Source organism: Haemorhous mexicanus, chromosome 3 (genome assembly GCF_027477595.1).
Source record: "Haemorhous mexicanus isolate bHaeMex1 chromosome 3, bHaeMex1.pri, whole genome shotgun sequence".
Taxonomy (NCBI): domain Eukaryota; kingdom Metazoa; phylum Chordata; class Aves; order Passeriformes; family Fringillidae; genus Haemorhous; species Haemorhous mexicanus.
This window is the reverse complement of record NC_082343.1, coordinates 77,645,940-77,673,374: the sequence shown is the minus strand read 5'-3', so window position 1 is coordinate 77,673,374 and position 27,435 is coordinate 77,645,940. Positions and strand designations below refer to the sequence as shown.

Sequence of the window (27,435 nt, the reverse complement as noted above, 5' to 3'; positions counted from 1 at the left end):
ATGGCTCCTTAGATGGTTGGTAATAGTTACAACCACGTCTTTGGTAAATGAGGATTTGGTTTAATTCCAACAATGGTTGCCTTTGGAAATTAAAACACATATTTGCTTCATATTACTGTGTCATGACTGACTCAATATGCAAGTCTTCTGAACTTGGCCACTTAGCTGCCTTTCCAAACTGTCTACAGTTCAATACTTAAACAGAAGCATTAAAAAACTGCATATTTTATGTATGTTCTGTTTCAAAGTAATCTTTATTCAAAATAATAAACACTCACAAAAAAAGGGGATTATTATTTTGAAGAACAGAACATTAACTGTGTCTCAGGTTGCTGCCACACAGAAGATGCAAACAGGAAGGTGGCTAATAAGCTACTCAGTATTTACGCATCTTATCTAAATCTCTCCAATTTCTCTCACTGAATGGTAAGCATCCAATAAGTAATGTCATCACTTGGGATTTTAATGTATATGCACAATTTGTATTTTCAGTCATATACTGTAAAATCATTCAAAAAGACTTAATCTTTTAAGCTGATAGACTACAACTACCTAGCCAAGCATTAGAGTTTATGTTTAGAGTATTAAAAATCTGAAAATTCATGCTATCATTTCAAGTCTCCTAACAGCCACAAATATTTTCTTGCCAAAAAGTTGTAACAAGTATTGTTCCGCATTCCAGCTTTAACTATAGTTGTTGCGCTTCCATGAGCAAGACAGTTATAAAAATTTAAAAAACTGAAAGAACTGATTCCCCTTCTCCTTTCAACAACAAAACTCTGCAGGATTTTTCTTAATTTCATATACCAAATGAAAAAATAAACATGTTTATTCTTGTCTTAAACATAAATAAATTATTTTTACAGGCATTGCCGACACATTTGCAATTTGTACCATGCAACTTCAGAACAAATTTACAGAGCTATAATGTAACTTATTTTAAAAACTTGATGAACAGCATATTTAAAAGCGTATTAAAAGGAGGTCAATTCTGACCTCTGGGCCATGAAGCATTGCATTAACAGTTCTGCAGAAAGAAAAATGATAAGGTATGAAATGAGTGCTCAGAAACTAGAACCTTATCAGTAAGAGTTTGATTCAAGCCTGTAAGACAAATTGCTCAGCAAGGCAAGTCACCTTCCCGCTGTGATGAGGATATAGCTGAATTTTCAATGCAACTGACTATCTCCTTCATCATGTCTCCTCAACTTGATATCCTTACATTCAGTATCTGATTTACATTTTCTAAGCATCCAGTTCTTATTCTGAATACATCTTGTCTAAGACGCCATATACTACCCTTCCAGGATAATTATCTTTTTTCTGTATCTGACAATTTAGCATCAAGCACAAGCACTTTAAAGCAAGTGGAACTACTAACAAGGAGAGAACTGTACACTGTCATAGTTTAGCTATGTCAAGGTTGTTCATTTACCAGTGATAAAAACACCGCAACTCCAAAAATACACTTGTTAGTTGGACTTTGTTTCATGCACTGTCTTTTCCTGAAAGCATCCCTGACACTTTCCTTGTTCACTATTCTTTCCTTTATACACTTACTTGAGCATCAGTGGATTTTTTAAGGAGTTCCTCCACAAATTTCCAATTGGATTCCTTCTGTTTCTGAAAAATAATTATCAACATGAAATAGCATTTGTATCCCTTACAAGAAGTACTATGCAATAACACAAAAGTAAGCAGACAAAATATTTCCAGAAATATTTAATTTTATGACAGAATACAGTAGTCATCACCAAAAAGAGCTTTTCTGTTATATGAACGTAATTGATACCTGTCCTAAAAATTAGCCCTCAGAAAGCTAATAAAAATAAGAAATATGCATCTTGAACCACTTTAGGTGACTCATTTACCTTCAATTTTAATGGAGATGCAAAAGAATCAGGCATTTTTTATTAGCCCAAGCAGCATGACTTACAGTTTCTTTCTTTAATGTTCTGCAAAAAGGAAGCTATAAGGAGTAAGAAGGAAGAAAAGGTATAATCTCACATTTTCTTGCTTGTTTCTTTTCCATCTATTTATGCAAAGCGGGAAAGAAAAGGGTAGAAGGCTTTGCAACTAAGGCCATTTTCTAAGGAGAAAAAAAAAAAGGCAACAAGGCCAATATACTTACATTTCTAGGAGATTCAACAATCACCTCTTACATACAGCTAGGTATATAGCCTCTGAAGATAAGTAGATGTGTGAACACAGTACTTCCATCATTGTCCTGCCTTACTTGTTCCCTCCACTACCACAGCTGTTAAGCCTTGTGCATTATTGGGAGATAGCTGTCCTTTAAACATCGGCTTAGAATTTACAATAAAGAGCATTTTAGGCTTCGGTAATTGAAATATAACTACTTTCCATCAGCAATACCATTGTGCTCCATCCTCTTCTGCTACTGATTAAACTGGTTAATGGTGTGGCTTGGTGACAGTTTCACACAGAACTCCAGAAAGTACCAAGATAATTTTAAAAATTAATTTTTTTAAAAAATGCACTAATATTCATCCAACACTATTTGACTACTTGGTGGCTTTACATTTACACCACAAGAAAATGAGAATACTGAAAGACAGACAATGATAGCAAGTCACAGCCCATAGACTGCTTATGGAACAAATATAAATGAAAGGACAGATCTACAGAAAGTTACACTAAAGCTGTGATTTCATGATTCAGGAGCTTGACCCGTATCAGTTAAGAAATTCCCACCGCTTCTTCCTCATCCTGAGCTCCTCTTTCTGTCCTCACAGCTATAGCATGCCACTACTCAGTTGTTCTGGTACTTCTCTTTGTGGGTCTCTGAGCCAGAACAGTGAATCAACACAGAGCTTTAGGAGAGGAAGAAAGAATGAAAAAGGGAATAAGGCTTGACTTAGGTCACAGGAAATGGACCCCAAAAATTGTGCCAGAACAGCAGAGAGCATATCATGCCTAGGGTGGAGAACAAGATTTAAGCTGTTACTGATGCCAAAGGCTCTGTATCATGAAACCAGAGCTAGCATCATGTCAGGAGGACATTGTATCAACAGATAGTCAAGGAGTAAAGACAGCACTTCAATAACAGGGTTAGGAACAATCAGCATTTCCAGACAAATCTGGCCATTATGTACATTCGATTTTTGACTGTATTTTAGAGCCTGATGTTATGTCAATACCTACACATGGGCAAAACCCTACTGCAGATTTCAAGGTAAGCTAAAGAACTGCTAAAAGACCAGTTCTGGCAGCATTAAGTAGATATTAAAGCTATGCTAAATGTCTATGAGAACACTGAATGTTTGAATCTGCCTGCTTAGAAATGTTTTTAGCAGTGCCATAGACCAAGGACACATGTTTTATACAACAGGTGTTTACTGCCAAAGTTCCAGCTCGTCTGTGGTATGCAGATCACCTTACAAGATCTTGGAGTAATCTAGGGCAAACTCCTGACACCAACTGGGATTGATTACAAGAGTGCACCCGAGTTCAGCCCAAACTCAGGAAAGAAGGACACTAACCACCTGCTGCATTCTTTTTAGTTACAATTGTATCTATATTTTAACAGACTTGCTTCATTCATTCCCAATAGATTTATATCCAAACAGTATTCCCTACTGCACTGGCAATATGGCACAGCACCTGTTTACCATTGTTTACAATCTGTCCCTGTCAAAACATACATAGAACCTACATCTTCAACTCCAAACAGTGTGTCTTAAAACATCCTCCCCACACCCCCAGAGAATCCCAGAAATCAACAGAACCAGAGACCTCAAAGCGCATAGAAGTGTTGCTAAAACCAAAAACTTGAGCTGAGTTTGCAGGAAGAAACTTTTGAAAGGACTAGCAGCTGAGTACCTGGAAAAGCCGTATTAGGCTTCATAGCTGGAAGTCCATGTTTGCATATCTTGACACATAGTCATTTCAGATTATTCTATTCAAAGGCAAGAATTCTTAGCCCCAAGTAACTCTGCCTATATTACCTTAGCCTAAAGGATATTAAAATTGACCCCTGCAATGTTCAGAAGTGGCAAATTTTCTCATCAGGTCCCATTTGAGTTTTAAATATACAAATCCTACTTTTCAGAAGAGTGAAGTGGGAGCTGAACAGGGGAATATGGGAAGAGACACGTACTGTACATCCCTCAGAACAGTCTCTAAGAAACCTGTCCAAAACTTTCTAGTTTAAAAATGTGGTTTTCATGTACGTGAAATATATATTTAATATATATTGAATCATTGCATATTTGAAATTGTGTTTTATGAGCTAAAGGGGGAAAAAATAAAAAGAAGCAAGTCTGAAACCTATTTGGAATTTTAAAAGGTTTCATAACAACCTTACAGCCATGCAGACCACATTACAAAATAGAAAATCCTCCACAGATGACATAGGCTTAGAGGCAATTTTTGCTACAGAGCACATGAATAACCATCATTATGACACATCACACTCCCACCTCTGATCACAGTTAATTAAAAGAAAGCATGTGTCACAAAGCCATTGCATCATATGTTTAATCAACAAAACAGGACAACAGAGTCCTCATGTAATTCTATTGACTTCACAAATTCATATCACAGACTGTTTATCTTATAATGTGCAAAAAATATTTTGAGGTTGCAATTAAAGGAGGGGAACAGAACCTAAAGGGATGGTCACCAACAAGCTGTCTGCGACAGATTATAATACTGTGGTGGGTGAGAAGGCCCTGATGTTACTGATAAGATTTTTTTTGTACGAGAACAGAGATCCCTGGACAAACTCACAGTAACTCAGAAATGCAAATTAAAGCTAATAGTTTGAACATAAAGACTACTGGAAACATCAAGAGAAGCATGCACAGGATGGTCTCATGATTTACAAATCAAGACTTGGAAATTCTCTTCTCCCAGGTTGGGTCTAAAGGAAAAGGATCATTTAATCTTGGGAAAGTCACTTCCTGTCACTGTGTCTCAGATTCCTATTTTAAAATAAGAACAACAGGAATCCTTTTTCACAGTCTACATGTTTTTTTGGCTTATGTAAATAATACAGTGCCTGGGGCAAAAAAAAAAAAATCTCTCATGAGGCTAAATACAGAAAATCTATCAGAGTGAGATACAGGAAAAAAGCGCCAATGATAAAAGTAATCAGTATCACTGTATTTGGATTAGGGCGTTAAATATAAGAAACCCAGTATAAATGTGTGCTTCACACAGACTTCTGTATTTCACCTGGGAATAACCTTTTCTCGTTTTCTAAATTCCTCTAAGAAGCAGAAGTGTAGTAATTCTATCTTGCAAGGTCCCTCTATAATATGCTCTGGACTGTGTCCCTCTTCCCCCACCATGTAGTAACATGCAAAACCAAGGGAAGCTCGGGACAACCTTCAGTGTAACAATCAGACCTGGTCTGCAACTTTACACTGTATAAATGTGCAAGAAGTTGCTTCACTTTGCCACATGATAACAAGCAGCCTGCCATGGTCTCCTAAAGGATTTGTAAACTGGCAAAGGGAAGAAGCATAAGCATCCCACATCCCTCTAGCAAACAGACATGGTCATGAGTTTTTCAATGAAGTATTGAAGGACTGAATTAACACATCTTCACTACATTTAAATTTTTTTAAACAAATTTGCAGATCAGAAAATCCAAGTAATTCCTAATTTTTTTGGAAAGTCTAATTTTACTTAGAATTGTAAGCATTCTCTATTTACAGACTTACTGCTTTTAAAGACCTAAAGACAAAGAGAGGGATTTTAAGTTATCAAAATTGCTCAACCTGCATGATCATTCTTCCCTTCTTACAGATTTGCAGTTCACAAACATTTCCAGGTTTTAACCTTTCATCCTAAATCAGGAATGGAAATCATAGTACCAATTTTAACAGAAAGAAGGTACAGCCTTTCCAGTTTTAATACACACGGTTAAATTACAAATAATTAAAGACAATTCACAATAAAGGCCAATTAAGCCCAGTTTGTGGAAGATGCCATACAGTTTATGCTTGGAAAATTAGGGAATATGGGCAATGCAGCCTAAATGTTAAAAAAGTCTCCACACTAAAAAACCCCAAAATCAAACAAACAGAGACCACCAACACCCCCCCAAAAAAAAAAAAAACAACAACAAAAAAAAGGCCAAACAAAAAACCCAAAGTAAACAGAAAAAAAAAAAAGAATAAAAGAACAGAAGGAGAAATGACAGAGGATGGCATGACCAGAGTCTCCCCAGTGCAAAAAACACTGTTGGGGAAAAAAAAAAAAAATCCAATCAAAACACACTACACCAAAAACACCCCAAATCCCACAGTTTCTGGGTCTTCATTCACCTCACTGGCTTCTAACAAGCTTCCTCTATAGACAATTAAGAAGAATTGTCCACTTTTATACATCTCAAAATGTATAAATGTATGAAACTTGCACTCAGCAAGTCCAAGTTTCCTAAACCAAAACTTGAATTCAAGTTATTAGACAGTGTCTCTTGGTAGCATACCAACGTAAAAATGAAGCTGTATACACAAATGTATATACATTTTATGATGTTATGGCTGTGATGCAAAGGTAATGCAATTAGACAGATTGAAATTTATCCAGAGCAGAGCTATCACTTTAGAAAAATAAGTGGCATTAATAGTTACACAGTCAGCATTTGAGGTTTATACTTCATAAACCACAAACTCACGTGCTCAATTCCTAAAACAACTAATCCACTGAAGCATTCATGCCGCAGGCAGACAATCTCAAAACATATGCTACGTCATTAAGTATATGTGCTACTGACTAGTTGGGATATTTCAAGTTTCCTTCACACAGTTCTCTGTTGAATATCTGGTATGTAACATGAATATGTCTGGGACTCCTGGAACATTTACTGACTTGTACAAACAACATCTTAACACTTCCAACCTAAAAACAACTTCTTTTTAAGGAGTATGAAAATTCCTGCTCTACAAAATGAATTGTTTTCTGTCAGCAAAAATAAAACCAAAGAGATCAAAATCAATTATAACAACTCTTAGGTATTTAGAAAAAAGCAAACCCACCTTTTCATCTAGATTTCCATTACGGTCAAACTGGTAGAGTGGCGCCAGATGACTCATCATCCACCAGCTAAAACTCAATGGGTCTTTACATTGAATTGTGTCAAACCCAGACACACTTTCAGAAGTACTTGGCTGTTCAAAGATATTCTTTAGGGTTGTGTTCACCAAGCTCCAGAAACACTGTAGAAAATGTAAAAGGTAATTTGAACTGTCTTCAATAACAAAACCTATGTTAATTTTCTCCACAACACTGTCCAATTGATTAATTTGCTTATACAGAGAACAAGTAAGATGACCGACATTTAAAGAAAATAACAAAAAGCAGTTGTGAGTACTACCACAGAAAACTCAAGGCTACCTTAGAAAGTACTCTCTCAAATGTCAGTAGAAAGCATTGTGAAAGGACAAGCTTGGGTCACCAGTCCAACACTTCCCAGGCAAAACTACAAGCTGATGGATTGATGACATGCAGAGAGGATGGTGCCCCAACACTCACAAAAGAAAGATTAGAGTTCTTTAATGAAGAATTTTTATAACATGTTTCTGAAAAACTTCTTGTGCCAGACTATCCTAACCAAGAGGAATACAGTAGGTGGTAGAGAATCAATCTGAAAGACAGCAAACAGAGATTCCAGTTCCCTGTCTTGCCACAGTCTGTTCCAGCACTAACAAACTGATTAATTCTCACTGATTCAGACCCTTGCCTATATCACAATATTACTACTTCTTACAGCCTGTGCCTATCTTTCCTACTTTTAAGGAAGCTCTCTGGGACTTCTTTGCATGTGTATTTCACCCACCTTAGCTGGGTCCTGGTAACAAAGACAGAAACATGAGCTAGCTGGACCATTGTTCTGACTGTACCCATGTTTTTTCTAATGCCTGGAGATGACTCATGGCGTGACATATCACAGAAACTGCAAATAATTTTTTTTAAAAATAGGTAAACACAACTTTTTGTATTTTGCTCTTCCTTAAAAAGAATAGAACTTTCACAATATATTCCTTTGCTTTGCTTTCTTTAGCACTAGGAGTGCTCCTTATCAATGCCCTCAGCCATAACCCAACAGCACACTGCAAAGCTAGAGTCAGGATTACACATTCAATGTGCACAGCGACCCGAGGCATCACAGTTAGCATGCAGTTCTCTTGGAGCAAATACGAGTTCAGCTCTACCATCAGATCTGTGCATTCATGGCCATATGGGAACATCTGGTGACTGTACTGCACATGCAACAGTATTCTTCCTTTACCTCTGTATTAGACCCTTTATTTCTGTGGTCCAGCAATTGAATAAGTAGAATCCATAGTTCTTTAATGCAGGTACAGGAATAATGGCTGCTGGTAAGAGCCTCAGAAGGTCGCACCTGAAGGAGAATATAGAATAAAATTATTCACAGAAGTGATAATTTTTGAAATTATGTTTTATATATCAATATTTCTTCTTGTCTTGGCTGTTCGGTTTGAGGGGTTTTTTTTCAGGTAAATAATATACTTACAATTACACATTCAAAGGTGCATTATTTCACTATCATCCCAAATATCTCTCTCATACAACACGGTCTCTTTCCTAATTCTACATAAATTATAGGTTATGCTATTTCCTAGTTTCTTCTGATCCACTCTCAGACATTATTTAATCGCATAAAAATAGCATTCCATGTCGTAAATGAAAAGAAGTTACAATAAATAGTAATTCATTGTCTGATAGTAGGGAAAAGAAAATGATTGATTACATTTTCTTGATGTTCTTGAGAAGAAAAAGATTTCAAATTATTTAGTAGCTATTATTGTTATTTTTAACTGAAAAATCCTTAATGACTAGGCATAATGCTAGTGGAATATGTTGTTGTTGGCATGATGAGGATGTTAATGTTCCCACAACATTTCACAAAATCTGCTTTTCGGTAAATTTACTGCAAGGCATTCTTTTAATATGCAGAAAACAGCATATTTCAAGTCATGTACATTACTTGATTACTATTCCATATTTAACAAAATTCACTCAGACTGATGCATTTCAAATGCAAAATAGTCTTCTTGTGATTCATCTTTCAATTTTACATTCTCTCAATTGTGAAACAAAACAAAACAGCAAAAGGAAGTGCTAAATACATAAAAAAACTCTGTATGCTGTAATGATTTTAAGATCTACCAGACCTGTATTTGAAATAATCATACTATAGATAAAACTTCACTTACTCTATCCTTAGACACATGAACCCAGTGAACAGTATGCAGAGGTGGCAAAAATTGTGAGAAAAGCTTTGCTTAAATAGCTCAGTTCAGCACTTTTTACCTTCAAGCAAGGACACAATGGCAGAAATGCAGAAAGAAAAGAGGGAAAACAAAGCAGTTTATACTCATTTTATCCCTAGACAATGAGTAGTCCTAGTGTGAATAATCAACCTACACCTCTCTAAAGCAAACAAAGGGGAATAGGTACCTAGAGAGATTAATTAATCTTACTGTAGAACAGTTATCCTTCCACAACAATAAAAACTACCTCAGGTGACTAGTTTAGCCTACTAACTCCTAGCCATCCACATCTGATGAGGTGGAGCCTGAATTTTTATATCCTCATGTTTTTTCTGATCCATTCAAGCACAGCTATTCTCAAATCACACTGGCACTTAAAATAATCCCTGAATTTGGAAACCTAACAGTGCAAATTAAAAATTAAATCAAAATATGAAATGCCAGTGACAGCAGTGGCTGTGTGAGACATTATAGAAGTGGGAGTGAATGACTAAAAACCTACATTTTCACAGTTAGAACAACAAGTATATGACCAAAAATTTCAAATTTGTATAATACTCTTTAAGGATGCAAACTCTTATTTATTATCCACCTTTAGAATATGTTTACAACTACAGTTTCATACAGCTCCAAATCAGGTTTAAATAATTTTAATTATAAATATAAACTTTCATTCATATATAAAAGTGAAACAACTTGTTTTTTCTCTCTCTCAAGAATCCTCTTTATCCTATGAAATTTGCATGGTAGACCTGATCTATTTTAAATAATGCTCTATTCACTTTCCACATACACTGACAGTATTTCTCTTTTCTCACACTTTTAGTTAAAGATCTATTACAGGAATTCCTCAACAACCTGAACTAATTTTATGTGAATATTATCTTGAGAATAAACAGTATGGCCACTAAAGTCTCTTGAGAAAAATCATTATTTAACTATTAACTTTCCAAAACTGAAGTGCCTCAAAAATAACTCTGGTTATGACTCACCACCAAAGAGCAAAACAGATCCACTGGAAATGAGCAATCTACTTATTCCAGATGCACTGCAACACTAGAAGTTTTTATAGAAGTATTAGGCATAGAAACTATCTATCTTTGAAATGAGTTTCATTTCAGGGTCCGCCTTCTATGTGGACTACCAGTTGTTGCAGCAAGGTTTCTTCATCTACTGTTTCCATCTGTTACTACGCTATTCTCAAAGATAGTGGGATCTATCCTGCAGGAAATGTGCATATCTGTTCAGCAGAGTCTGGGTAGTAGTATCAAAGCAAGACACTATATAGGTACTGCTTAGACTAAGGATAGCCATGAAACAGCTTTCTTCAGAGATACCCCACATTTCCTCTCACAACATACTCATTTCAGTATCTTGGTCAGAATGTTTAAAACCCCAAATTGTGGTGCTGTTGGGACAATACAGCTCTGGTGCCAGAGGCGTGGCTGCTAAAGACAGAAGAAAGATATCCATGAATACATATTTCTTTGCCAAACATGTCTCAGAACACACTGGAGTCAGTACATGATTCAAGTCAAGCACCTTAATATCAGAGCTGCCCAACAAACCAATCTGAAAATACTGAGTCTGGAACACTAGAGTTTACGTCCGTCTTTCCAAGGATATCCACAAATGTTAAGAACTGCACTCATGAATGTTCTCAGCCAAAAGCCCAAGGACATGTTTTAGTGATGAGCTGATGGTGCCACATACTAGGGGTATTAGTTGCACTTACAATAATTTTGAGGGATGCTATTTCCATTATGGGATGACAGAAAGGTTGTACGCTATCGGAGTCACCAGCTCAAGCGCAAGCTTCAATTCAGAAATTAATCTCAAATAGAACTAATTCAAGAAGTGTGGCCCAAGCCTAGAGAAAGTCTAAGAAAAAGCAGTTGCAAAACAATCTTTTCTCTTTGTAGCATGGCTCTGTGAAAGTATGTAGAATCTGTCATTTTATCATCTGACATTTCCAAGTCTACCATCAAGCACTGTGTTCAACAGATAGATACTACTTGAATTTTCTGTTATAAAATATTATTCTCATCTATTTGTGTTTTGTCAGGGGAGAAGGTTGCAGTATTATCTGAATTTAATATACCAAAACTGATTTTAAAACGTAACAGTTTTCTACAGGAAGGTATTTTAAAAGAACAGTTATCAAAGGCTAGTGCAGCCATTTCCCCCAACCTCAAAAGAAACATGAAGAAGAGGTACTCTATTTCTTATGCTTTTGTACTAGGAAAACAAATTATACAGTGGTCACTGCTATTTTTTCTCTGAGTTCAGTCCTGCATTCCACACGTCCATCTAAAGCAGGTTTCACAATGACACAAAGATTACACAGCTCTTTTACTGGCTTCTATATGGAGCTATTATGACTTTCTAGCTCTGGAGTGCTCAAAACAAGCGAGAAAAATACTGCAGCTATAGAAGGAAAGAAAAAGGAAAAGAGAAGACACAGAAAAGTTTTCCCATGACAAATGCAGAAGTGCTGTAACAGAAAGATGAGGTGGTGGAAATAGGCACACTGCAACAATAAACTGTAATATGACATTCTCTAAGTGTCCAGTTAGCTTACTGCCAGGATTAGAGTTATCCTCTTTTTGTTCCTGTTCAGAGAGTTTGAAAAGACTTTTTTTGTTGCATTTATCTAAACCTTTTAGACTGTGCCATGTTTGGCATTAAACCTGGAACACTAACTTAGAAAATGTGGCACTCACTTCTGCTCTGTACACAGTGCATTTCAATATTACTGTCTCATTCAACTGCCAGATGGTCATGAATAAATATAACACAATTTGAGCTCCTAACAAATAACACTCTTTAAAACATGGAAATACAAAGCCATACGTAACATTTACAACTAAGCACTAAGAAGTCATCTATGCACTGGTGCAATACTCAATTCATATGGTTCCCAGTAAAAGCATCTAACTGCCCATGGCCTGTATAAGGAAAAAGAGTTACCTTTGTATATTTGTTGATGGCCAACCTTATTAAATCAGATATGAGATTTCCAGAGTGTTTTTCAAATAAACTGATATTAGTTAGATTCTCTCCAGTTAGATTAATGAAATGGTTAGCATATACAACTTGTCCTAAAATACAAAAGAAAAGTATAATTGTTTAGTTCCAGGTTTGGTTCTAGCAATATAAAACAGGCAGGATTTCTCTTCTGAGATATATATATATTTTAGAATGGGCTTGTTGACCTGTATGTAATTTTAATTTATAAATTCATGTGAGAAAGCTCATCCTAAATTCAAGCTAATCCCTTCATCATTGCACTGAAATCTGTTATTATTCAGGTTGACAGTAAAACATCTTGGCACATTACGGCCTTTTATTGGCACAGATTTTGCAGAGGAATAAAGATTTATTTATCGGCAAGTTCCTCTTTGTCACATGGCAGTGCGCATGTTCTGGAATCATGACATGTTTTGCAGATATGCAAGTTGATGACAAACAATTCTGGAGAGGTCTAACACTTTCCTTTGGATGTGTTGATGTAGAAAGCTGGCATGATCATGTTCCAACTTGAGCATTTGTAAGCATTAACAGATAAAATGGTGAAGTTAAGAGGCTGCAAGATCTTATCCCACAAGCTTTTCAACAGTACATCTCCCTTGACATCAGTGAAACAGACAATACATAGAATGAGCCTGTATTTCATTCCTGGAAATATAAGGTGAAACCCTGAATCCACTATCCTGCCACTGGTCTCAGCAGTGTGAAGTTTCCACTCAGAACACTTTACAGAATGAGATAAAAACCTAGGAAAATCTAAGCACATAAGAACACAAGATAATGTATGTAGAGATACGACTGTCTTGACTAGTATATTTCGTTATTAAAAATCACGAGCTTTCTCTTACAAAGATAGATGACTGCATTATAACTCAGAACATTATCTAGAAATAAATACTGAATTCTGGAAAAAAAATTGCCTCCAACAGTTTCACTATCCTCTCTCCAAAATGCTCTAAAAAAGGCAAACATGCTATCCCACAATGGATCATACTAGAAACTTAGAATTATGGAACAAAAAGCCAACCTACACACTATACAGCAATGTAGAAACAGAGAAAATGTGTTAATGGGAGCAAGGCTGTGTTGTGACAGCACTCTGAGCAGGCAAAAGCTAATCCAAGAGTTCACATCAACACTAGTTACTGGGGTAAGCGTATAGCGCCTTCTTTCTATACCTCAACATTACTTCAACTGTTGTAATTCCTATATGGAATTTATATTCACAACTTATAATCAGGTGGTGTGAGGGAAGGTATGGCTGAAGTGACACACCAAATGTAAAAGAAAACACACTTTTGTGATTTATTTTGGTAGAATGGACATGGAAAACAGATATAAGCCTCACAAAGCAAATAAAGTCCTCTTCTCTATTTTAAGAATTCTTCAGCAAACTGAACTACTCTGAAATTGAGTTTTTCAATTGCATTCTATGACCTTTTTAATCTAACTTCTATGAGCAGCTTACTCTTATCAACTTACTTTTTGCCCTTTTAAAGCCTTATAAATTTTTTTAAAAAAGATATTGCCTTGCCCTTTTCTTTCTGTATTTTTATAAGCTCCCCTGATTGAGGCCTCTTCTTTTGCCCAATATTTTCTTAGAGTCACACATGGTTAGCAATACAAATTCTCTCCTCCGAGAATCCTTGTTCTGGTCCATGCCTGGACACTTCTCCTACATTGTTGTCATCAAACTGCCATTCATTGTTATGCATTCTGCATAGCTGTAAATGCATTTTTATTTGTGATGTCAAGAAGTGCATTGTTAATAAATATTTATTAGGTTGCATCAGTTGAGTATGAACTCTGTGATCTTTGTTTTGACAGAGCAAATTCCTAATAAAATTTTATTTAATTTGACCTGCACGATGATTCACAAAGAACCTACCTTTACCATATCTGAGTTTACCACATTAAACACAGACAGCTATGCTTAAAAACCACCAAAAGTAGTTTTGATTCTGGACAAATCAAGATGGGAAAATTAGGTAAGTCATATGGAAAAGAGTAAGTTCAAGAAAAAGGCCTGTATACTTACTTTTCAGTTTTTCACCTAGTACATGAAGAACTTCTAATACTAGCCAGTTAATATCCAAATGGAGATGTAGTAAGTGCCATGATGGAGGAAACACCTGTGATCAGAAATACATTTACTTATATTTAACATTTCTTTAATGAATTCTGGATACCGCGGTAAGACAGGGTGATCAGGCTTTGGAACAAGCTGCCCAGGTTTAGCACTGGAATCACTATTCCTGGAAGTGCTCAAAAACATGTGGATGTGGCATTTGGGGACATGGTTTAGTGGAGAATGTGGAGGTGCTGGAGTAATGGTTGGACTTGACATTCTAAGATGGACTGCAATGAACATTATATCTATGATCAAATACAATGTAACATACAAACATGCCATTCAGTTCAAGAAAAAAAAAACAAAAAATTTCATTACAATTCTGTATGTAAGGGTCTGTTTATGAAGTTTTGATTCAAGCTTGACAAATTAAAAGACCCTTAGTTAACCTTTTTTTTTACAGAGAAGCATTATGTAGCACAAAAGTTGCTAAAGTGAGCTCTAAAAATAACTCCAAAATTTTAGTATTCTCTTCCTTAAAGTTTTCTTGAAAATACTGTTTTTTATCAGCTCAACCACTGACAAGCTAAATAAAGGTCCAAAATGCTGCTTCTCAGCAGATCATTCCTCTCCAGATACTAGTTTATACAACATAAGCCTGAAATTCCTTTTCTGTCTTTATAAAGGATTTGAAAGCATTAGCTATGTGTATGCACAAATCCTAATGGTGTATACTTCAGTAGTATTTAATGCTGCTGTGCCTCCTTCCACATCTGCACTTTTCTTTTATAAAAAATATTTTCCCATTCTGAGTCAGATTTCAGAATGTATTTTTAAAGAAATGCCCCTCCTACTGGGATGCTCAGAAATTTTAAACATTACTATAGACAAACACCAAGGAATTTTTTAAACAAGCTATGCTAATTCAAGCCTTCTTATCTACCTGTAATTGGTACTATCATTTGTATACTATAGGAAGAACTCTAAAGCTACAGAACAAAAATAGATAAATAAAACAATGACAGAAAATCCAGATCTCATCTGCTGTGTTTACCAAGTACAGGATAGCACTTAATAAAGGAAAAAAAAAAACCAAACCAAAAAGAATAACTTAAATTAAGCCAAATTTTTTCGAATTGAATACGTAATAACACATACAAAATAAAATTATAAAAAGACACCAACCTTTGCCTGATTTTGAATAGTAAATGCTGCCAGAACATTACTAGGAAGTTCACAAAGGTGACCAACATGCACAGTCAAAGCATGAAGCTCTTCCACCAACACTGATGGTAACTGAGCTTCTAGCTCTTCATAAGGACGTTGCACTCCATCATTTTCCACCTTAGGGGGTTCCAGATACCTGAATGTACAGAAAAATACAATACACACAATCAGAAAACAGGTAAGTAGCAGCTACACAAAGCTCAGTACCCGACTTAGTAAAATGTGTGTAAATCTCACCTGAAGATGAAAACCTTCACATAATGCAAAAACTTAAGACATTGATGCCTGATGCTCTCTGCTTCAGAGTGCAAGTGTGCAGCTTGACCTGAAGTAAAAGAGACCAGTAGCTTAAAGCAGATGACAAGCACACCGTGACTTGTTTAACATTTGCATTCTCCACAGTAATTAGACCAGACCACTGGAAAGACATCCCCTGAGGACAAGCTGGGAGGTGACTGATGGTAAACACCCACTTTTAAATATCATCTTGTCAGAGAGATCCATTCTTTGTCTTAACACATATCCAGATACAGAGAGAAGACACTCAGGAAAAGTGAGGGTAAGTACTATCAGTGCTAGAAGAAATCATTCAGCCCTACTGCCCTGCTTCCTGACTGCTTCCAAGACACCTTCAGTAAAGACATGGGTAAAACAATTTACCAGTACCCTTCCCTCTTGACAGACTTAAACTGTGATAAGGTTCAATAATAAGGTACAAATAAGTTCAATAAGGTGAACTTATTTGTAAATACGCTTTGTTACTTTTCCTTGGAAGCACCACTGTTGCACAGAACCTGCAGGTGCATAATGCTGAGAGCATCCATTCACAATCCTGACTTTCACTTGCAGCTCTGTATGCTTTCAGGCAATTATTCTGGCTGTATGTCTGCTTTCCTTTGTTCTCTGAAGCTGTTGTTCTTATGGTGTTACCGTTCTCATCTTGCACCTGCAAGCTCAAACACCCCCATTAGAGTAGAGATTCACTGGAAGTTATTGCCACTGTGTGAGAATCACTCCTTATTTATTCCTACACCTTGCCTTGTAGCTTTCAGCTTATATTAGAGAAAGATGAAAGTTAGTGCATAACAAACAAAACACAGTAATTTAAACACCAAATAACTACTGCCCACAAATATATATACACACAAAAGCTTAGCAAGCACTCAGCCTGCAACACGTGTACCTGATTACAACATGTGCTGATTATTCAGAGCATATTCAATGCAAGCATCAAATGAGGACCTTGAGCAGGACCAAATGAAAGTGCATCACCCTAGAGGAGATGCATGACAGAATCTTTTGGTCACCTACTACACTGGACTGCACAGCCAGGGAAAGACAGTTCTCCTTACTCCTCTCCCCAGCTGACCAGTGGGGAGTCTTCTCATATTTTGATCTTGCTCTAACTCTCCCTTTTGCTTTCCCCCATCTCCTCCAATTAACCTGGAAGTTCATATATGACACTTATTATAGACCCCAAAAATAATGCTTTGTGCATACAAGCCTATCTCAACATCTTTTGAGCAACAACACTCAGCAGGCAAAGCAAATCAGAATATTCCAGTGTACAGCCTACCTGCACCACATCAGAAGCCATACCATCTGCCATGGTAATGAACCACAAGTTTAGAATATAGTGAATTGATCCTCTTAAAGTAATTATTTATAGATATTACTGGTGATTTGTACAAATAACAAATACTGTATCCTAAATTCTCAGAAGTCCTGTTTAAGCAAAATTTTATATTACAGTATTTTCACATGCCTTCTACATTACACAGTTCTCAGTACAAAGTCTCCAAAGCTCATCAAGACTAATAGGAAACAAAATTTAATGTACAATATTGACATCTACATAAGCATACAGTACAACAAAGATTTAGTGAGCTAAAACTCTTAAGTGGGGTTTTAAACAGTGGTGACAGCACATCTATTCAAGACATCACTAATAACTAACATCACTCTGCTGACCATTTTAAATACTTCAATCCTCATGACACCCTTCTACTACTAGCTCACTTCTATAAGGAAGGAACTGAGTCACAGCTGAATCAGTGATTTGCTTCTGATTCAGAAAGCAAGCTCGGTGCAAAGCACAAAATTCAAGTTCTTAATTTTACTAGCTTAATTGGCAAGTGGAAGAATGGGATACAAAGAAGAGAAGGCAACCAAGCAGGTGCTTAAATTTAAGTGAAAAAACCATAAACCTACAGAACAGTTTCTTGATGTTGAAACATACAGTTCTGTAGTTGAAACCTACAAAACAGTTTTTGATGATGAACTGTACACAAAAGAAGCTTGATAATAAAGTCACATCATTTAAATGGCAGAACATCACAATGTTAAAAAAAAAGTAATGCGTAAAAATATTCACTTATAGAACACTAGCATGTTATCTTTAATGAGAAGACACTATAGACAGTTTATTTCTGAGTAATTACTGAACTTCTCAACTTGCTAAGTAATTCAGCCTCCAAGGCTGCAATAATTCTTCAGAAACACGCTGCTCCTCATGCCTCAGTATTTAATTGAAAGAAAGCATTTTGTAGTGATCCCATTTTATCAATACTACTGCAAAGACAAACTAAGTTTGTAAATAACTCAAAACTAAGCAAATCTAACTCATTTAAACGTAAGCCAATGAAACACGGAAAAAAGATCCAAGCCACTACCTTTGTAACTAAAATAATTGTTGGGATGTTCAATGAAATTTTCTGGTTTTAATCAAAAGAGTTAATAGTTTTGCCAAATTCTGTTCTAGGGGTGACACCTTAAGTCAAATTAACGCAAAATGCCCCACTAAAGATTGCTCTGTCCATCTACCATTACAGGCAAATCTGGTTCCAAACTGACTCCCAGCATTTCCACTATTTCCCTACCATTTTACCTCACTTGGTTGCCTATATTTCCACCCTAACTGCAGTTTTATGCTGCTTATAAAGGAGCTGTTCTTTGGCACACTCCAAAGTCTCCTGGTCAAGAGTCAAAGCACAAGCGTGATCTGTGAGAATTTACTTCTTTAATGAAAAGTAGTCAGTTGCCTATTGCAATGTCAAATTAAATTCGTAAAACTTACCAAAATCAGATGAACTCATTTGTACTAGGTTTTCCAGTCTGTATATCTGTTGCCTGATTAAAGGAATACAAAGATTTATGGTATTTATATAGGTAATAGTTGTTCAACTCCATTTTAGTAAGTGTAAAATAAAACAGAGAAAGGTAAGAGCTGTTTCTTGCTTTCTAACTCTGAAAAAGCTTATGGAAACGTAACTTAGAAAACAGTTTCAGTGAAAGGCAATGGACACATCCAAGTGTGAAGGGATGACACTGAATAGACTTTGTGCATGTTTATAAATCATTAAACACAGTAAAAAAAAAATCCCCAAACAATTGGCTGAATATTGGGGAAGGCAAAAAACAACAATACAGACAAAAACCCCCCAAAAGCAATTCCCTGCAAGTGATCTTATCACAAGCATAACTCAGCTTCATATTTGACCACAGAATAAACCTATAAGTTAGCCCTCATGGCATACACTCAGTACACACTAAATTAATCCACTTGAGACTGTGCATTAATACATCCTGTCTCCAGCTTGTCCTGCTTAGGATGGTCAGCTCCTTAACTACAGCATAAAGCATAAACAGTAACAAAAAGAGTAGGTAGTGTAAAAGGAGGTGTCTTTAGAAAAGTTAAAGCTCAGTTCAGTTTTGAAGAGGAAAGAGAACATTTTTAAAGAAGCCCAGTGCCACAGCAAATGAAAATTTTAAACAAAAGCTGCAACAAAGGTAAACACTTGGCCATATTCTGTAACAAGTGTTATTTGCAAGTGGCCTTCCAGTAGAATCTCCACAGAGATAAAGCAGTACTAAACTGAATATATGAAAAGCACAACTGTGTCAGACAGACTTTTGAAAGAAAATGCTGCATAAATTGAGGGGAGAGCTCTCTGCCTCATTTCTTATACAGTCAAAGCAATAACTACTGAAGGATTCTAAAATAGGCTACTTGGATCTAACATAAATCAAATGTTCATATGAAAAAAAACTCTGAAAACTAGGAAGCATTTAAAAGACACAAGAAGCATCTAAAAGACAAAACTACAGGTTGTAACTTGCATATTAAAGTGCATACAGACAGTAAAATGATCTCCCTTCACTCTGTCTTGTTTTCTTGGAAAAAGCCATGTCAGCTACCCTTCCATCCTTTAAGTGGGTTGTAGAGCATTTTGTCTGTTTTGAAATCAAAGTTGAATTTCTGCCTGGATTTTTCAAGGATTTCAACCATGTAAAAAGGAAGGAAATCTGAAGCAGGAGGGCTTTATGCAACAGGGTTGTTGAGACTGGTGTTTAGAGAAGGAAGGTGTGAGAAAGGAGTGACAGAAAAAAAAAAGAAAAATACTCTCCAGTGAATTGACAAAGAACAGTGGGCTGATAAAATTAAAGCACAAACTAGCACAACATACATAACAAAAATAGCATCATTTAAATAAATCATTTTAGTTTCAATTTGCATTTGTACCTCAAGGATTGATCCTCACGGCTGTTAATCACTAAATTATTGATTTGCAAATACACATTCTGACAGGTAAATGGGTACTTCTGTTTTTTAATCAAAGACATATTATCTTAATATAGCCACTTAAATGGTTACATAGTCTCATTCACTTTGACTCACACTTCTATCACATGAAAACCCATAAATAAAATTTTTACTATGCAATTACTATTTTAACTTGCAGTTCTGCAGTATATTATTATTACAATACTTAAAAAATGTAAATAATTTTAAATTACAGAGCAATTTACATGACAGGAAAAAAACTTTTAAAACAGTCATTTAATTCAACATTCTGTGTCACTGCCCAGTGATTTATGCTAATGAACAGTTAAAAAAAATCAGACTAAACACTGAAACTTTTAATTAAATTATACTCCTATCTCCCACTTTATCACTTTGGGTTTTTTTAAAAAACACAGTGAGGTCAAAGCTTGCATCCAACAGGTAAAGCTAAATAATAGTGCTTTTAATACACTTCCAGTCATTTACGTCATCATGTTCCAATAAGCCAGACCCTATTAATCATGTTGCACATCATGCCCTTGGTCATACCCTAAAGAGATGGAAGAATCCCCTGCAATGAAAGGAATGATGGAATATACCACATATATTTGTGAAATCATACAAAAGCTCCTCTCCCATCCACTCTCTGTATGTGCTGTACATCCTGAGGATTACCAGTAGCAAAGAGGATTATCAGTGATCTGTGTATTTGCATTGACCAGATTAAGCATCTACATTGAATTAGTCAAACATTGAGTAACTGTATCTGAAGAGATTGCTGAAGCTATCCTAATCCAAACAATTGAAGAAAGCACTGCATCCAGCATTTATAGCATTTGATTTTTAACCTCCACTTCCCTTTATGCACAAAAAAAGGGCTAAAAATCTTCAAAAGACAACTTCAATTATATGTGCAGCACAATCTCATTCAAGGAAATCTTATATAGTCTATTCATATAATTCTGAAGCTAGAGCCTTCTAAATTAACCCCAACACTCTGTTGTAATAACTATACTTAATTTTTTTTATCTGGTGATGCCTCAGATATGCATCACACTACTTAGAAACTTAATAATAAGTCACATAATATTAAGAATCCGTGACACAATGTACTTCTTCCTGCAATTCCATCTGTGTCTTATCCATCACTTACTGGAGCATTACACAGACAGCATTAATCATTTTTAGATGCATTGCATAGCCCACAGTCTTTTATGATGTTACTTTTAAATGTGAAGTTTGTTACAACCTTACAGCACGTATAATTACAGATGTGGATTAATTACAAAATACAATATTATTGTACCTAAGTAATCCAAAGAGAAATCCACAGGATTCAACTAATGCCATTTCAGTAACCCACTGAAAGCCAAACAATTCCACTGTAATTTCTTCATAGTCGTTTGGAGAAGGATCTAGTCTCAGCAAAACCCTGCAAAATAGAGCCAACAATATTCATACATTTTCCAGTAATAAACCTATGGAGTACAATATTTACAGCTGGCTTATGTACCACCAATACTTTCTGAATATATCACCAACATGTACATGACAGATGTCTCAAAAACAGTTGTACCTTTTAGAGTAATATGATCTATAGAAATATGACAACTCCTAGCTTCAAAAGCATAAAACAGGATATAGTCACAGGTCACAGTAGATTTTGGAAACAAAAATTAACAGATTACCCCCCGATGTATTTTCATACTTACAAAGGAGCTGAGACATAACACACAGACTGTGAAGAGAAGAGGCTGCTATCTAAGATAACACACTGCTCTGTATGCTTGTGTCTCAAGGCACACTACTTACCTAGTAACTAATGCTAGAACATACGTTTGTTCATTTACATACATTTAACAATATTTATATTGAGAACACTGCTAAAGGCACACTTTTAGGCAGATGAACAGATGAAGGTCAAAATGGGACCTTGCCACTATAACTTGAGCTAACACTAGGCCATGATTACCCTTTGCTCTTGCTAAAGGAAAATTAAATAACACCAGAATTACCATTTTACTCAAAGTGGAGAAAAATCAGACACCTGTGTTGTTAAAACATCATAATTTGTACAAATAAAAAAATGTTTCATTAACATGCACTTTAAAAAAAAAACTACAGCAAACTGCTCAACAACATGGTAAATTATTTTAGAATTTTCCCACTGCCTTTCATAAAATAATCCCACACAGATGAAGCTCAATTCCCTAATATGTAAAAACTATTTTTATTTTAAAAATAAAAATAATAGGTAAGCACTTAGTTTCCATTATATTACACACAAAATTCATATTCTGCTTGAATTATGCACCATTTCCCATTTCATTCTCAGAAGCAAAAAGAGAATCTGCTGAACAATTGGCTCAACCTCCCATAACACTTTAATTCCCTTGGTAACTTCCTGAACACTGGACTGTTTTGAAGCCTCTAGCAATTAATTCCAGTTACTCCAGTTCCAAGCAACAATGACAGAAGAGTCCCTCACATGGAGGCTTTTCTAGGACTTTGCAATCCAGGTAGACAACATAAACAGACAGTGGAAAAACAGTGTTTTCATAACTATAGTGACTGGGAAACCTGTCTACATACAAGCTCCTCAGTGAGTTTTAAAGACAGAAACAATTTCAGGTGAAATGCTTCTTTGTCAATGTGGAATCCACTACTGATACGTTTATGCAGATACAGGATCCCTCAATCATCTACTTGACATCAATTGGAATGAACGTGCTCTGATACAACTAGAAAATATGATGGATAAGGCAGAGAAAGGGGGAGGTGCAGTGGACCCCCCCCTTAGCCTTTACAGAAAACACTGTGGAAAAAAAAGTACCACCACAAAATACAAAGCTTGGTGGGAGGACAGACAAAAACATTAGGCTTTTGTAGGAAAAACAAGACTACCTCTGTAAGATGAGCAAACAGCACAGAAAACTAAGCTGAATGACAGACAATAAGGCAAATAACAATTAAACCAAAGTGACATTTTAAAATCTCACAGAAAATACTTATTTGCTATGCCTATGACCTCAGAACCTTAAATCCAGAATGCATGCAAGGGTGCAGCTCTGAGAAAGATGGTCTTAAAGTTACTAGGGCCAGCCCCAGCAATTTGGGGAAGCCAGGAAGAGTGGAAAAGAGACAAAAATGGCTGGCATTTATTAGAGCACATAACTGGGAAAAGCAGTACTGAAGCCTCCTCAGAAATTCAAGTGATCTCAGATGCTGCTGCCCAACAGGCCAGTTTTGAATTATCCTAACAGGCTTATGAATGTCCATTACATTATCTTAAAAGTAAGTTCAGAAAGCCAAGAACTGCATCTACAGCGCTGTTCAAAGTTGTTTATCAACACAACAGTGCTTTCCACTTTGATAGTGCAAGTGGATTTCAGGATCAGAAGAGCTGGAGAACAAACTGATTTGGAAACCTGTCAGCACCAAACATGAGTGGAAAGAACATCTTAGAAGGCTTTTATATTTGAAATTTAAAAAAAATCCCATACCTCTTAAGAGACCCACTTGCTAAATAGGACTCTGCAGAGAACCTTCTCCCTCCATTTTGGCTGTCAAAAGCACAAGAAAAGAAAGATGGCCTTGAGTTCTCATGCTCCACTTCCATTGCCAGCTCCAAGCTTTCAGTGAGAAATGGGGATGTGAAGGAAGCCCCAAAGTCATCCTCCATTGTTTTCACCTGGCCCAGAAAAAAAAAAAGAAGTTAAATACAAAAATACTCTTAGCATTTCTTCAAATAAATTTCTCATTGTTACAACTCCACATCATCCTTCAGCTCAAGTGAGGACATAGATCTGACCAACTGTAACACTGAAGTAAAAGCTGAGAGACACCACCAAGAATGGCTAGCATGGTCACATGCCCTGTCACACAATTCTGCACCTTTGTGCAACCACATCTTCCTCGTTGAACAGAACCTGTTCAAGAAGACACAGCAGTGACTTAAAAAACACCCCAAACGTTTTCGTCTGGTTTAGCTCTCTAACTGAATTAGTGATGAGGTTAGACTAGCAGTAGGTTATAACACAAGACAGGAATACATTACAAAGCTACTTCCAGCAACACTTCAGTTTATGACCGGAGTAGTTATGCTATGGAAGCACATAATGTATTACAGGCTCACAATATTAAAAAAGAAAAAAAAAAATCTAACTACCCAGGAATCTGAAAAAAGAGAAACAAAACCAAAAAAGGATTACCATGTCCAAAAGAAGCTCACTGTACAGTTAATATTAGTGTATTCCCACTTTATACAATATGCTGAAAGAGCAGAATTAGGCAACAGGTGTCAGAGAGTCCTATAAAAATATGCAAACAATATAACTAAAACGCTAAATTAAAGTTTTCAATTTCTTTGCTGGTACATTTCAATACGGTTCTTGCCGGAACTAGTCAACACAATAGCTACAGGTTGATAATACAGATGCTTAACTAAAATATAAGCTCAAGGGGAAAAAAAAAAAAAAGAAGAAGAAAACAGTTTCCGTTCTACTTTCTCACATGCATTCACATTCCTGCGGAGCAGGCGGCTGAGAAAGTAGGAAAAGAATGACTTCTGCACTCCAGTTTACAGCCAGACCCCATGTAAGGCTGGTGAGGCAGCGGAAGGGAATGCTCTCAGCCATAGGAGCTCCTAAGGAAAGCCTGTTCAGTTCGGGGAACCAAAATCGCCCCACAGGACAGAAACCCTGGGGGAACAGTTACATAACAGGGCACCTCTTCCCGGCCACAACTCCCATCAGTTCCATACCTGTCTACCACATCCCAGATGCAGCGGAAACAATTAAGCAGTTTAAGCACCTCCCGTCCTCCAAGCAGAACCTTCCAGGCGGCTGCAATCCGCGGGCAGGAGCCGCAAAGCGGCGGGAGCAGCGCGGCGGGCCGCCGGGACAAGCCCACGAGCACGACCCGCACGTGCAACGCCTCGGCCCCGCGCCGCCGCCCGCTGCCCTCTGCCTGGAGGCGCTTCCCGCCGGGCCAGCCCCGGGCCGGCGCCAGAGGGACTCGGGCGGTTCCTGCGCGCCGCCCGCGCCGCCGCTGCCCTTCCGCGCCCGGGCCCGTTCCGTACGGCCCGCGCGCCGCCGCCAGCCGCGCACTGCGCAGGCGCCAAGTCCCCCATTGGCCGCCGGCCGCTCCTCCCCGGCCGCGCTTCCTCCTCCCGCCCCGCCTCCTCCCCGGCGCGGCAGCGCCTGCCCCGGCTCCCGCCCGCTCCATATCCCGCTCCCTCTGCCCCTCCTCTCCCGCTTCCTCTCCCCGTTCCGCCCCACCCACCCCAGGGCGAAGCGCCGCCCGCCGCTCCTCCCAGGACTGACATGCCACCGGGTTTCCCTGCTCGGCTGGGTGTCCCCTGGCGGGCCAGCCACCGCAAGTGGTTTCTGGCCGCCTCGCCCATGAACGCCACCGCCTTGCCGCTGCTGTTCAGCTGCCTCCCTTGTCCCCACAGAATCATGGAATCATAGAATGGCTTGGGTTGGAAGGGACCTTAAAGATCATCTACTTCCAACCCTTCTGTGGTGACTTCAAATACTCCAGGATGTTGAGAGCCTCATCCAGCCTGGGCTAGAACCCCTCCAGGGATGGGGCATCCACAACATCTCTGTTCAACCCATTCCAGTGCCAAACCACCCTTACAGTAAAGAATTTCTTCCTAACGCACCTACTGTCTTTCAAATTGAACAGATTCCCCCTTGTACTGTCTGTACATGCTTTTATAAATAGTCTTGGCCCATCTTTCCTGTAAGTTCCCTTGTACTGCAACTGTCCCCTACCTTTCTGTGGTGTCTTTCTTGTCTAGACTTTACCTGAACCTCATTTCCCTTCTCCTCAGCTTTCTCAGTTCACTCATTCTCATGTTCCCTCACAGAGATGGACATGAAGTTCTTCTCCTGGTCTTTTCTGATGTCTTACATATGGAGATCTGACCTTCCTATGTGTGCAAGGTAATGCTTGTATCCCCAAACACACACGATTCTCATCAAGCTAGGGAAGTGGTGTTCAGTGCATTTGAAATTCAAGCTAGGTATCACTCCTCTCATTTACTGCAGCATCTCCATTGGGTGTCACAGCCACCACAGAATGGGGGCCAGGGCAAAAGTCCTAAAACCTGTGCCTGGCATAGCACAGGTTAAAGTGCATGCTGTGCACATGAGGGCTTCTGGGTCTTTTTTTTAAAAAAAAAGTGTTGTCTTATTTTGGATTGCTGTGGTTTGATTTTGTTTCAAAATGAATGCTCTTCCATTTTTGCCTGGATTTTGGATGCAAAATAGCAGCAGTGCACGAAACTTCCTTGTAGTAAGAAAGTTGCTATAAAAAGTTTTGCTGCTGTTGCTACAGCTTGCTCTGAAAGCTTTGCTGTAATTTAAAATGCTTCGTTTGCTCCTGTGTCTGTAAGAATCTCTCATTTCCTTCTTTAAATTCCTGTCTAATTAAAAAAACAGTACATCATGGTTAAATAAAACTGTACCCAGGATAACCCTGATTTCCATATGCAGATTTATCTGCACTGACAGCCCCCTCTCCCTCTCTTAGTCTTTCTGTTTCCTCTCCCTCCCTCACTCTCCCTCTTTCTCTTCCCCTCTCTTTCTCTCCTTGTCTTTTTGTCTCTTTATGTCTATTGCATTATGCCTGAATAATTTTCAGTCCTTTTTTTCCTCCCCTCTTGCACGCACATGCTAAAATAACTAGACAAAGATGCAAGGTGGTTGCTGCAGTCCCTATCTCTAGGACAAAACCAAGAAAGCTTGTGATTGCAATGCCACCTTTCTTTTTTTTTTTTTTTTTTTCTTTTTTTCTTCCCCAGCCATGCTTGGTGATTAAACTTCCTCAGGATGGGGAAGAAAAAGGAGCTGGAAATGAAATAGGGTTGAGGAAAAATCCCATTGCAGCAGCTGCAGCCAGTGGTGTCTGCTGCCAGATGTGCGAAGGTTCCTGGGGTCCTTGTCACTAAAAGGCAGTATTCAAATATTTGGAGACAAAAGCTGCATCCTCAGTGATCATTTTCTTTATTTAACATGGCAGCAGGCATCGTGTGGGGAAAAATCAACATGCTGGATGTTGAATCGGACTTTTCTCCTTTCTGGGATGAAAGGATGTTATCTATCCCGTGCCAAGAGGGAACTGAGGTAAGAGAGCTGATCCAGCTCGGTTTTTTGTCTCGTTTATTTCCTAAGCATCTTTTCTGAAACAACCTATATATATATATATATGAGTGTGTGTGTGTGTATACATATTTCTGTGTTGGTATATTTGTGTATTCGATTTCA

At 37.6% G+C, this 27,435-nt stretch overlaps 1 protein-coding gene across 1 annotated transcript in view; it reads right to left on the bottom strand.

Moving 5' to 3' along the window:
• The window catches only part of MMS22L (MMS22 like, DNA repair protein), an 89,078-nt gene extending 63,853 nt beyond the window's left edge, over positions 1-25,225 (bottom strand). The window contains exons 1-11 of the mRNA XM_059842425.1: positions 24,924-25,225; positions 23,665-23,852; positions 21,468-21,593; positions 18,674-18,726; positions 15,835-15,922; positions 15,556-15,733; positions 14,338-14,431; positions 12,240-12,370; positions 8,264-8,377; positions 7,011-7,190; positions 1,561-1,623 (exon numbers count right to left, since the gene is read on the bottom strand). Of these exons, the coding sequence (XP_059698408.1) occupies positions 1,561-1,623; positions 7,011-7,190; positions 8,264-8,377; positions 12,240-12,370; positions 14,338-14,431; positions 15,556-15,733; positions 15,835-15,922; positions 18,674-18,726; positions 21,468-21,593; positions 23,665-23,843 (1,206 nt within the window). The 5' untranslated portion in view covers positions 23,844-23,852; positions 24,924-25,225. The remainder of the gene's footprint in view (positions 1-1,560; positions 1,624-7,010; positions 7,191-8,263; positions 8,378-12,239; positions 12,371-14,337; positions 14,432-15,555; positions 15,734-15,834; positions 15,923-18,673; positions 18,727-21,467; positions 21,594-23,664; positions 23,853-24,923) is intronic.
• Positions 25,226-27,435: the final 2,210 nt, after the last annotated feature.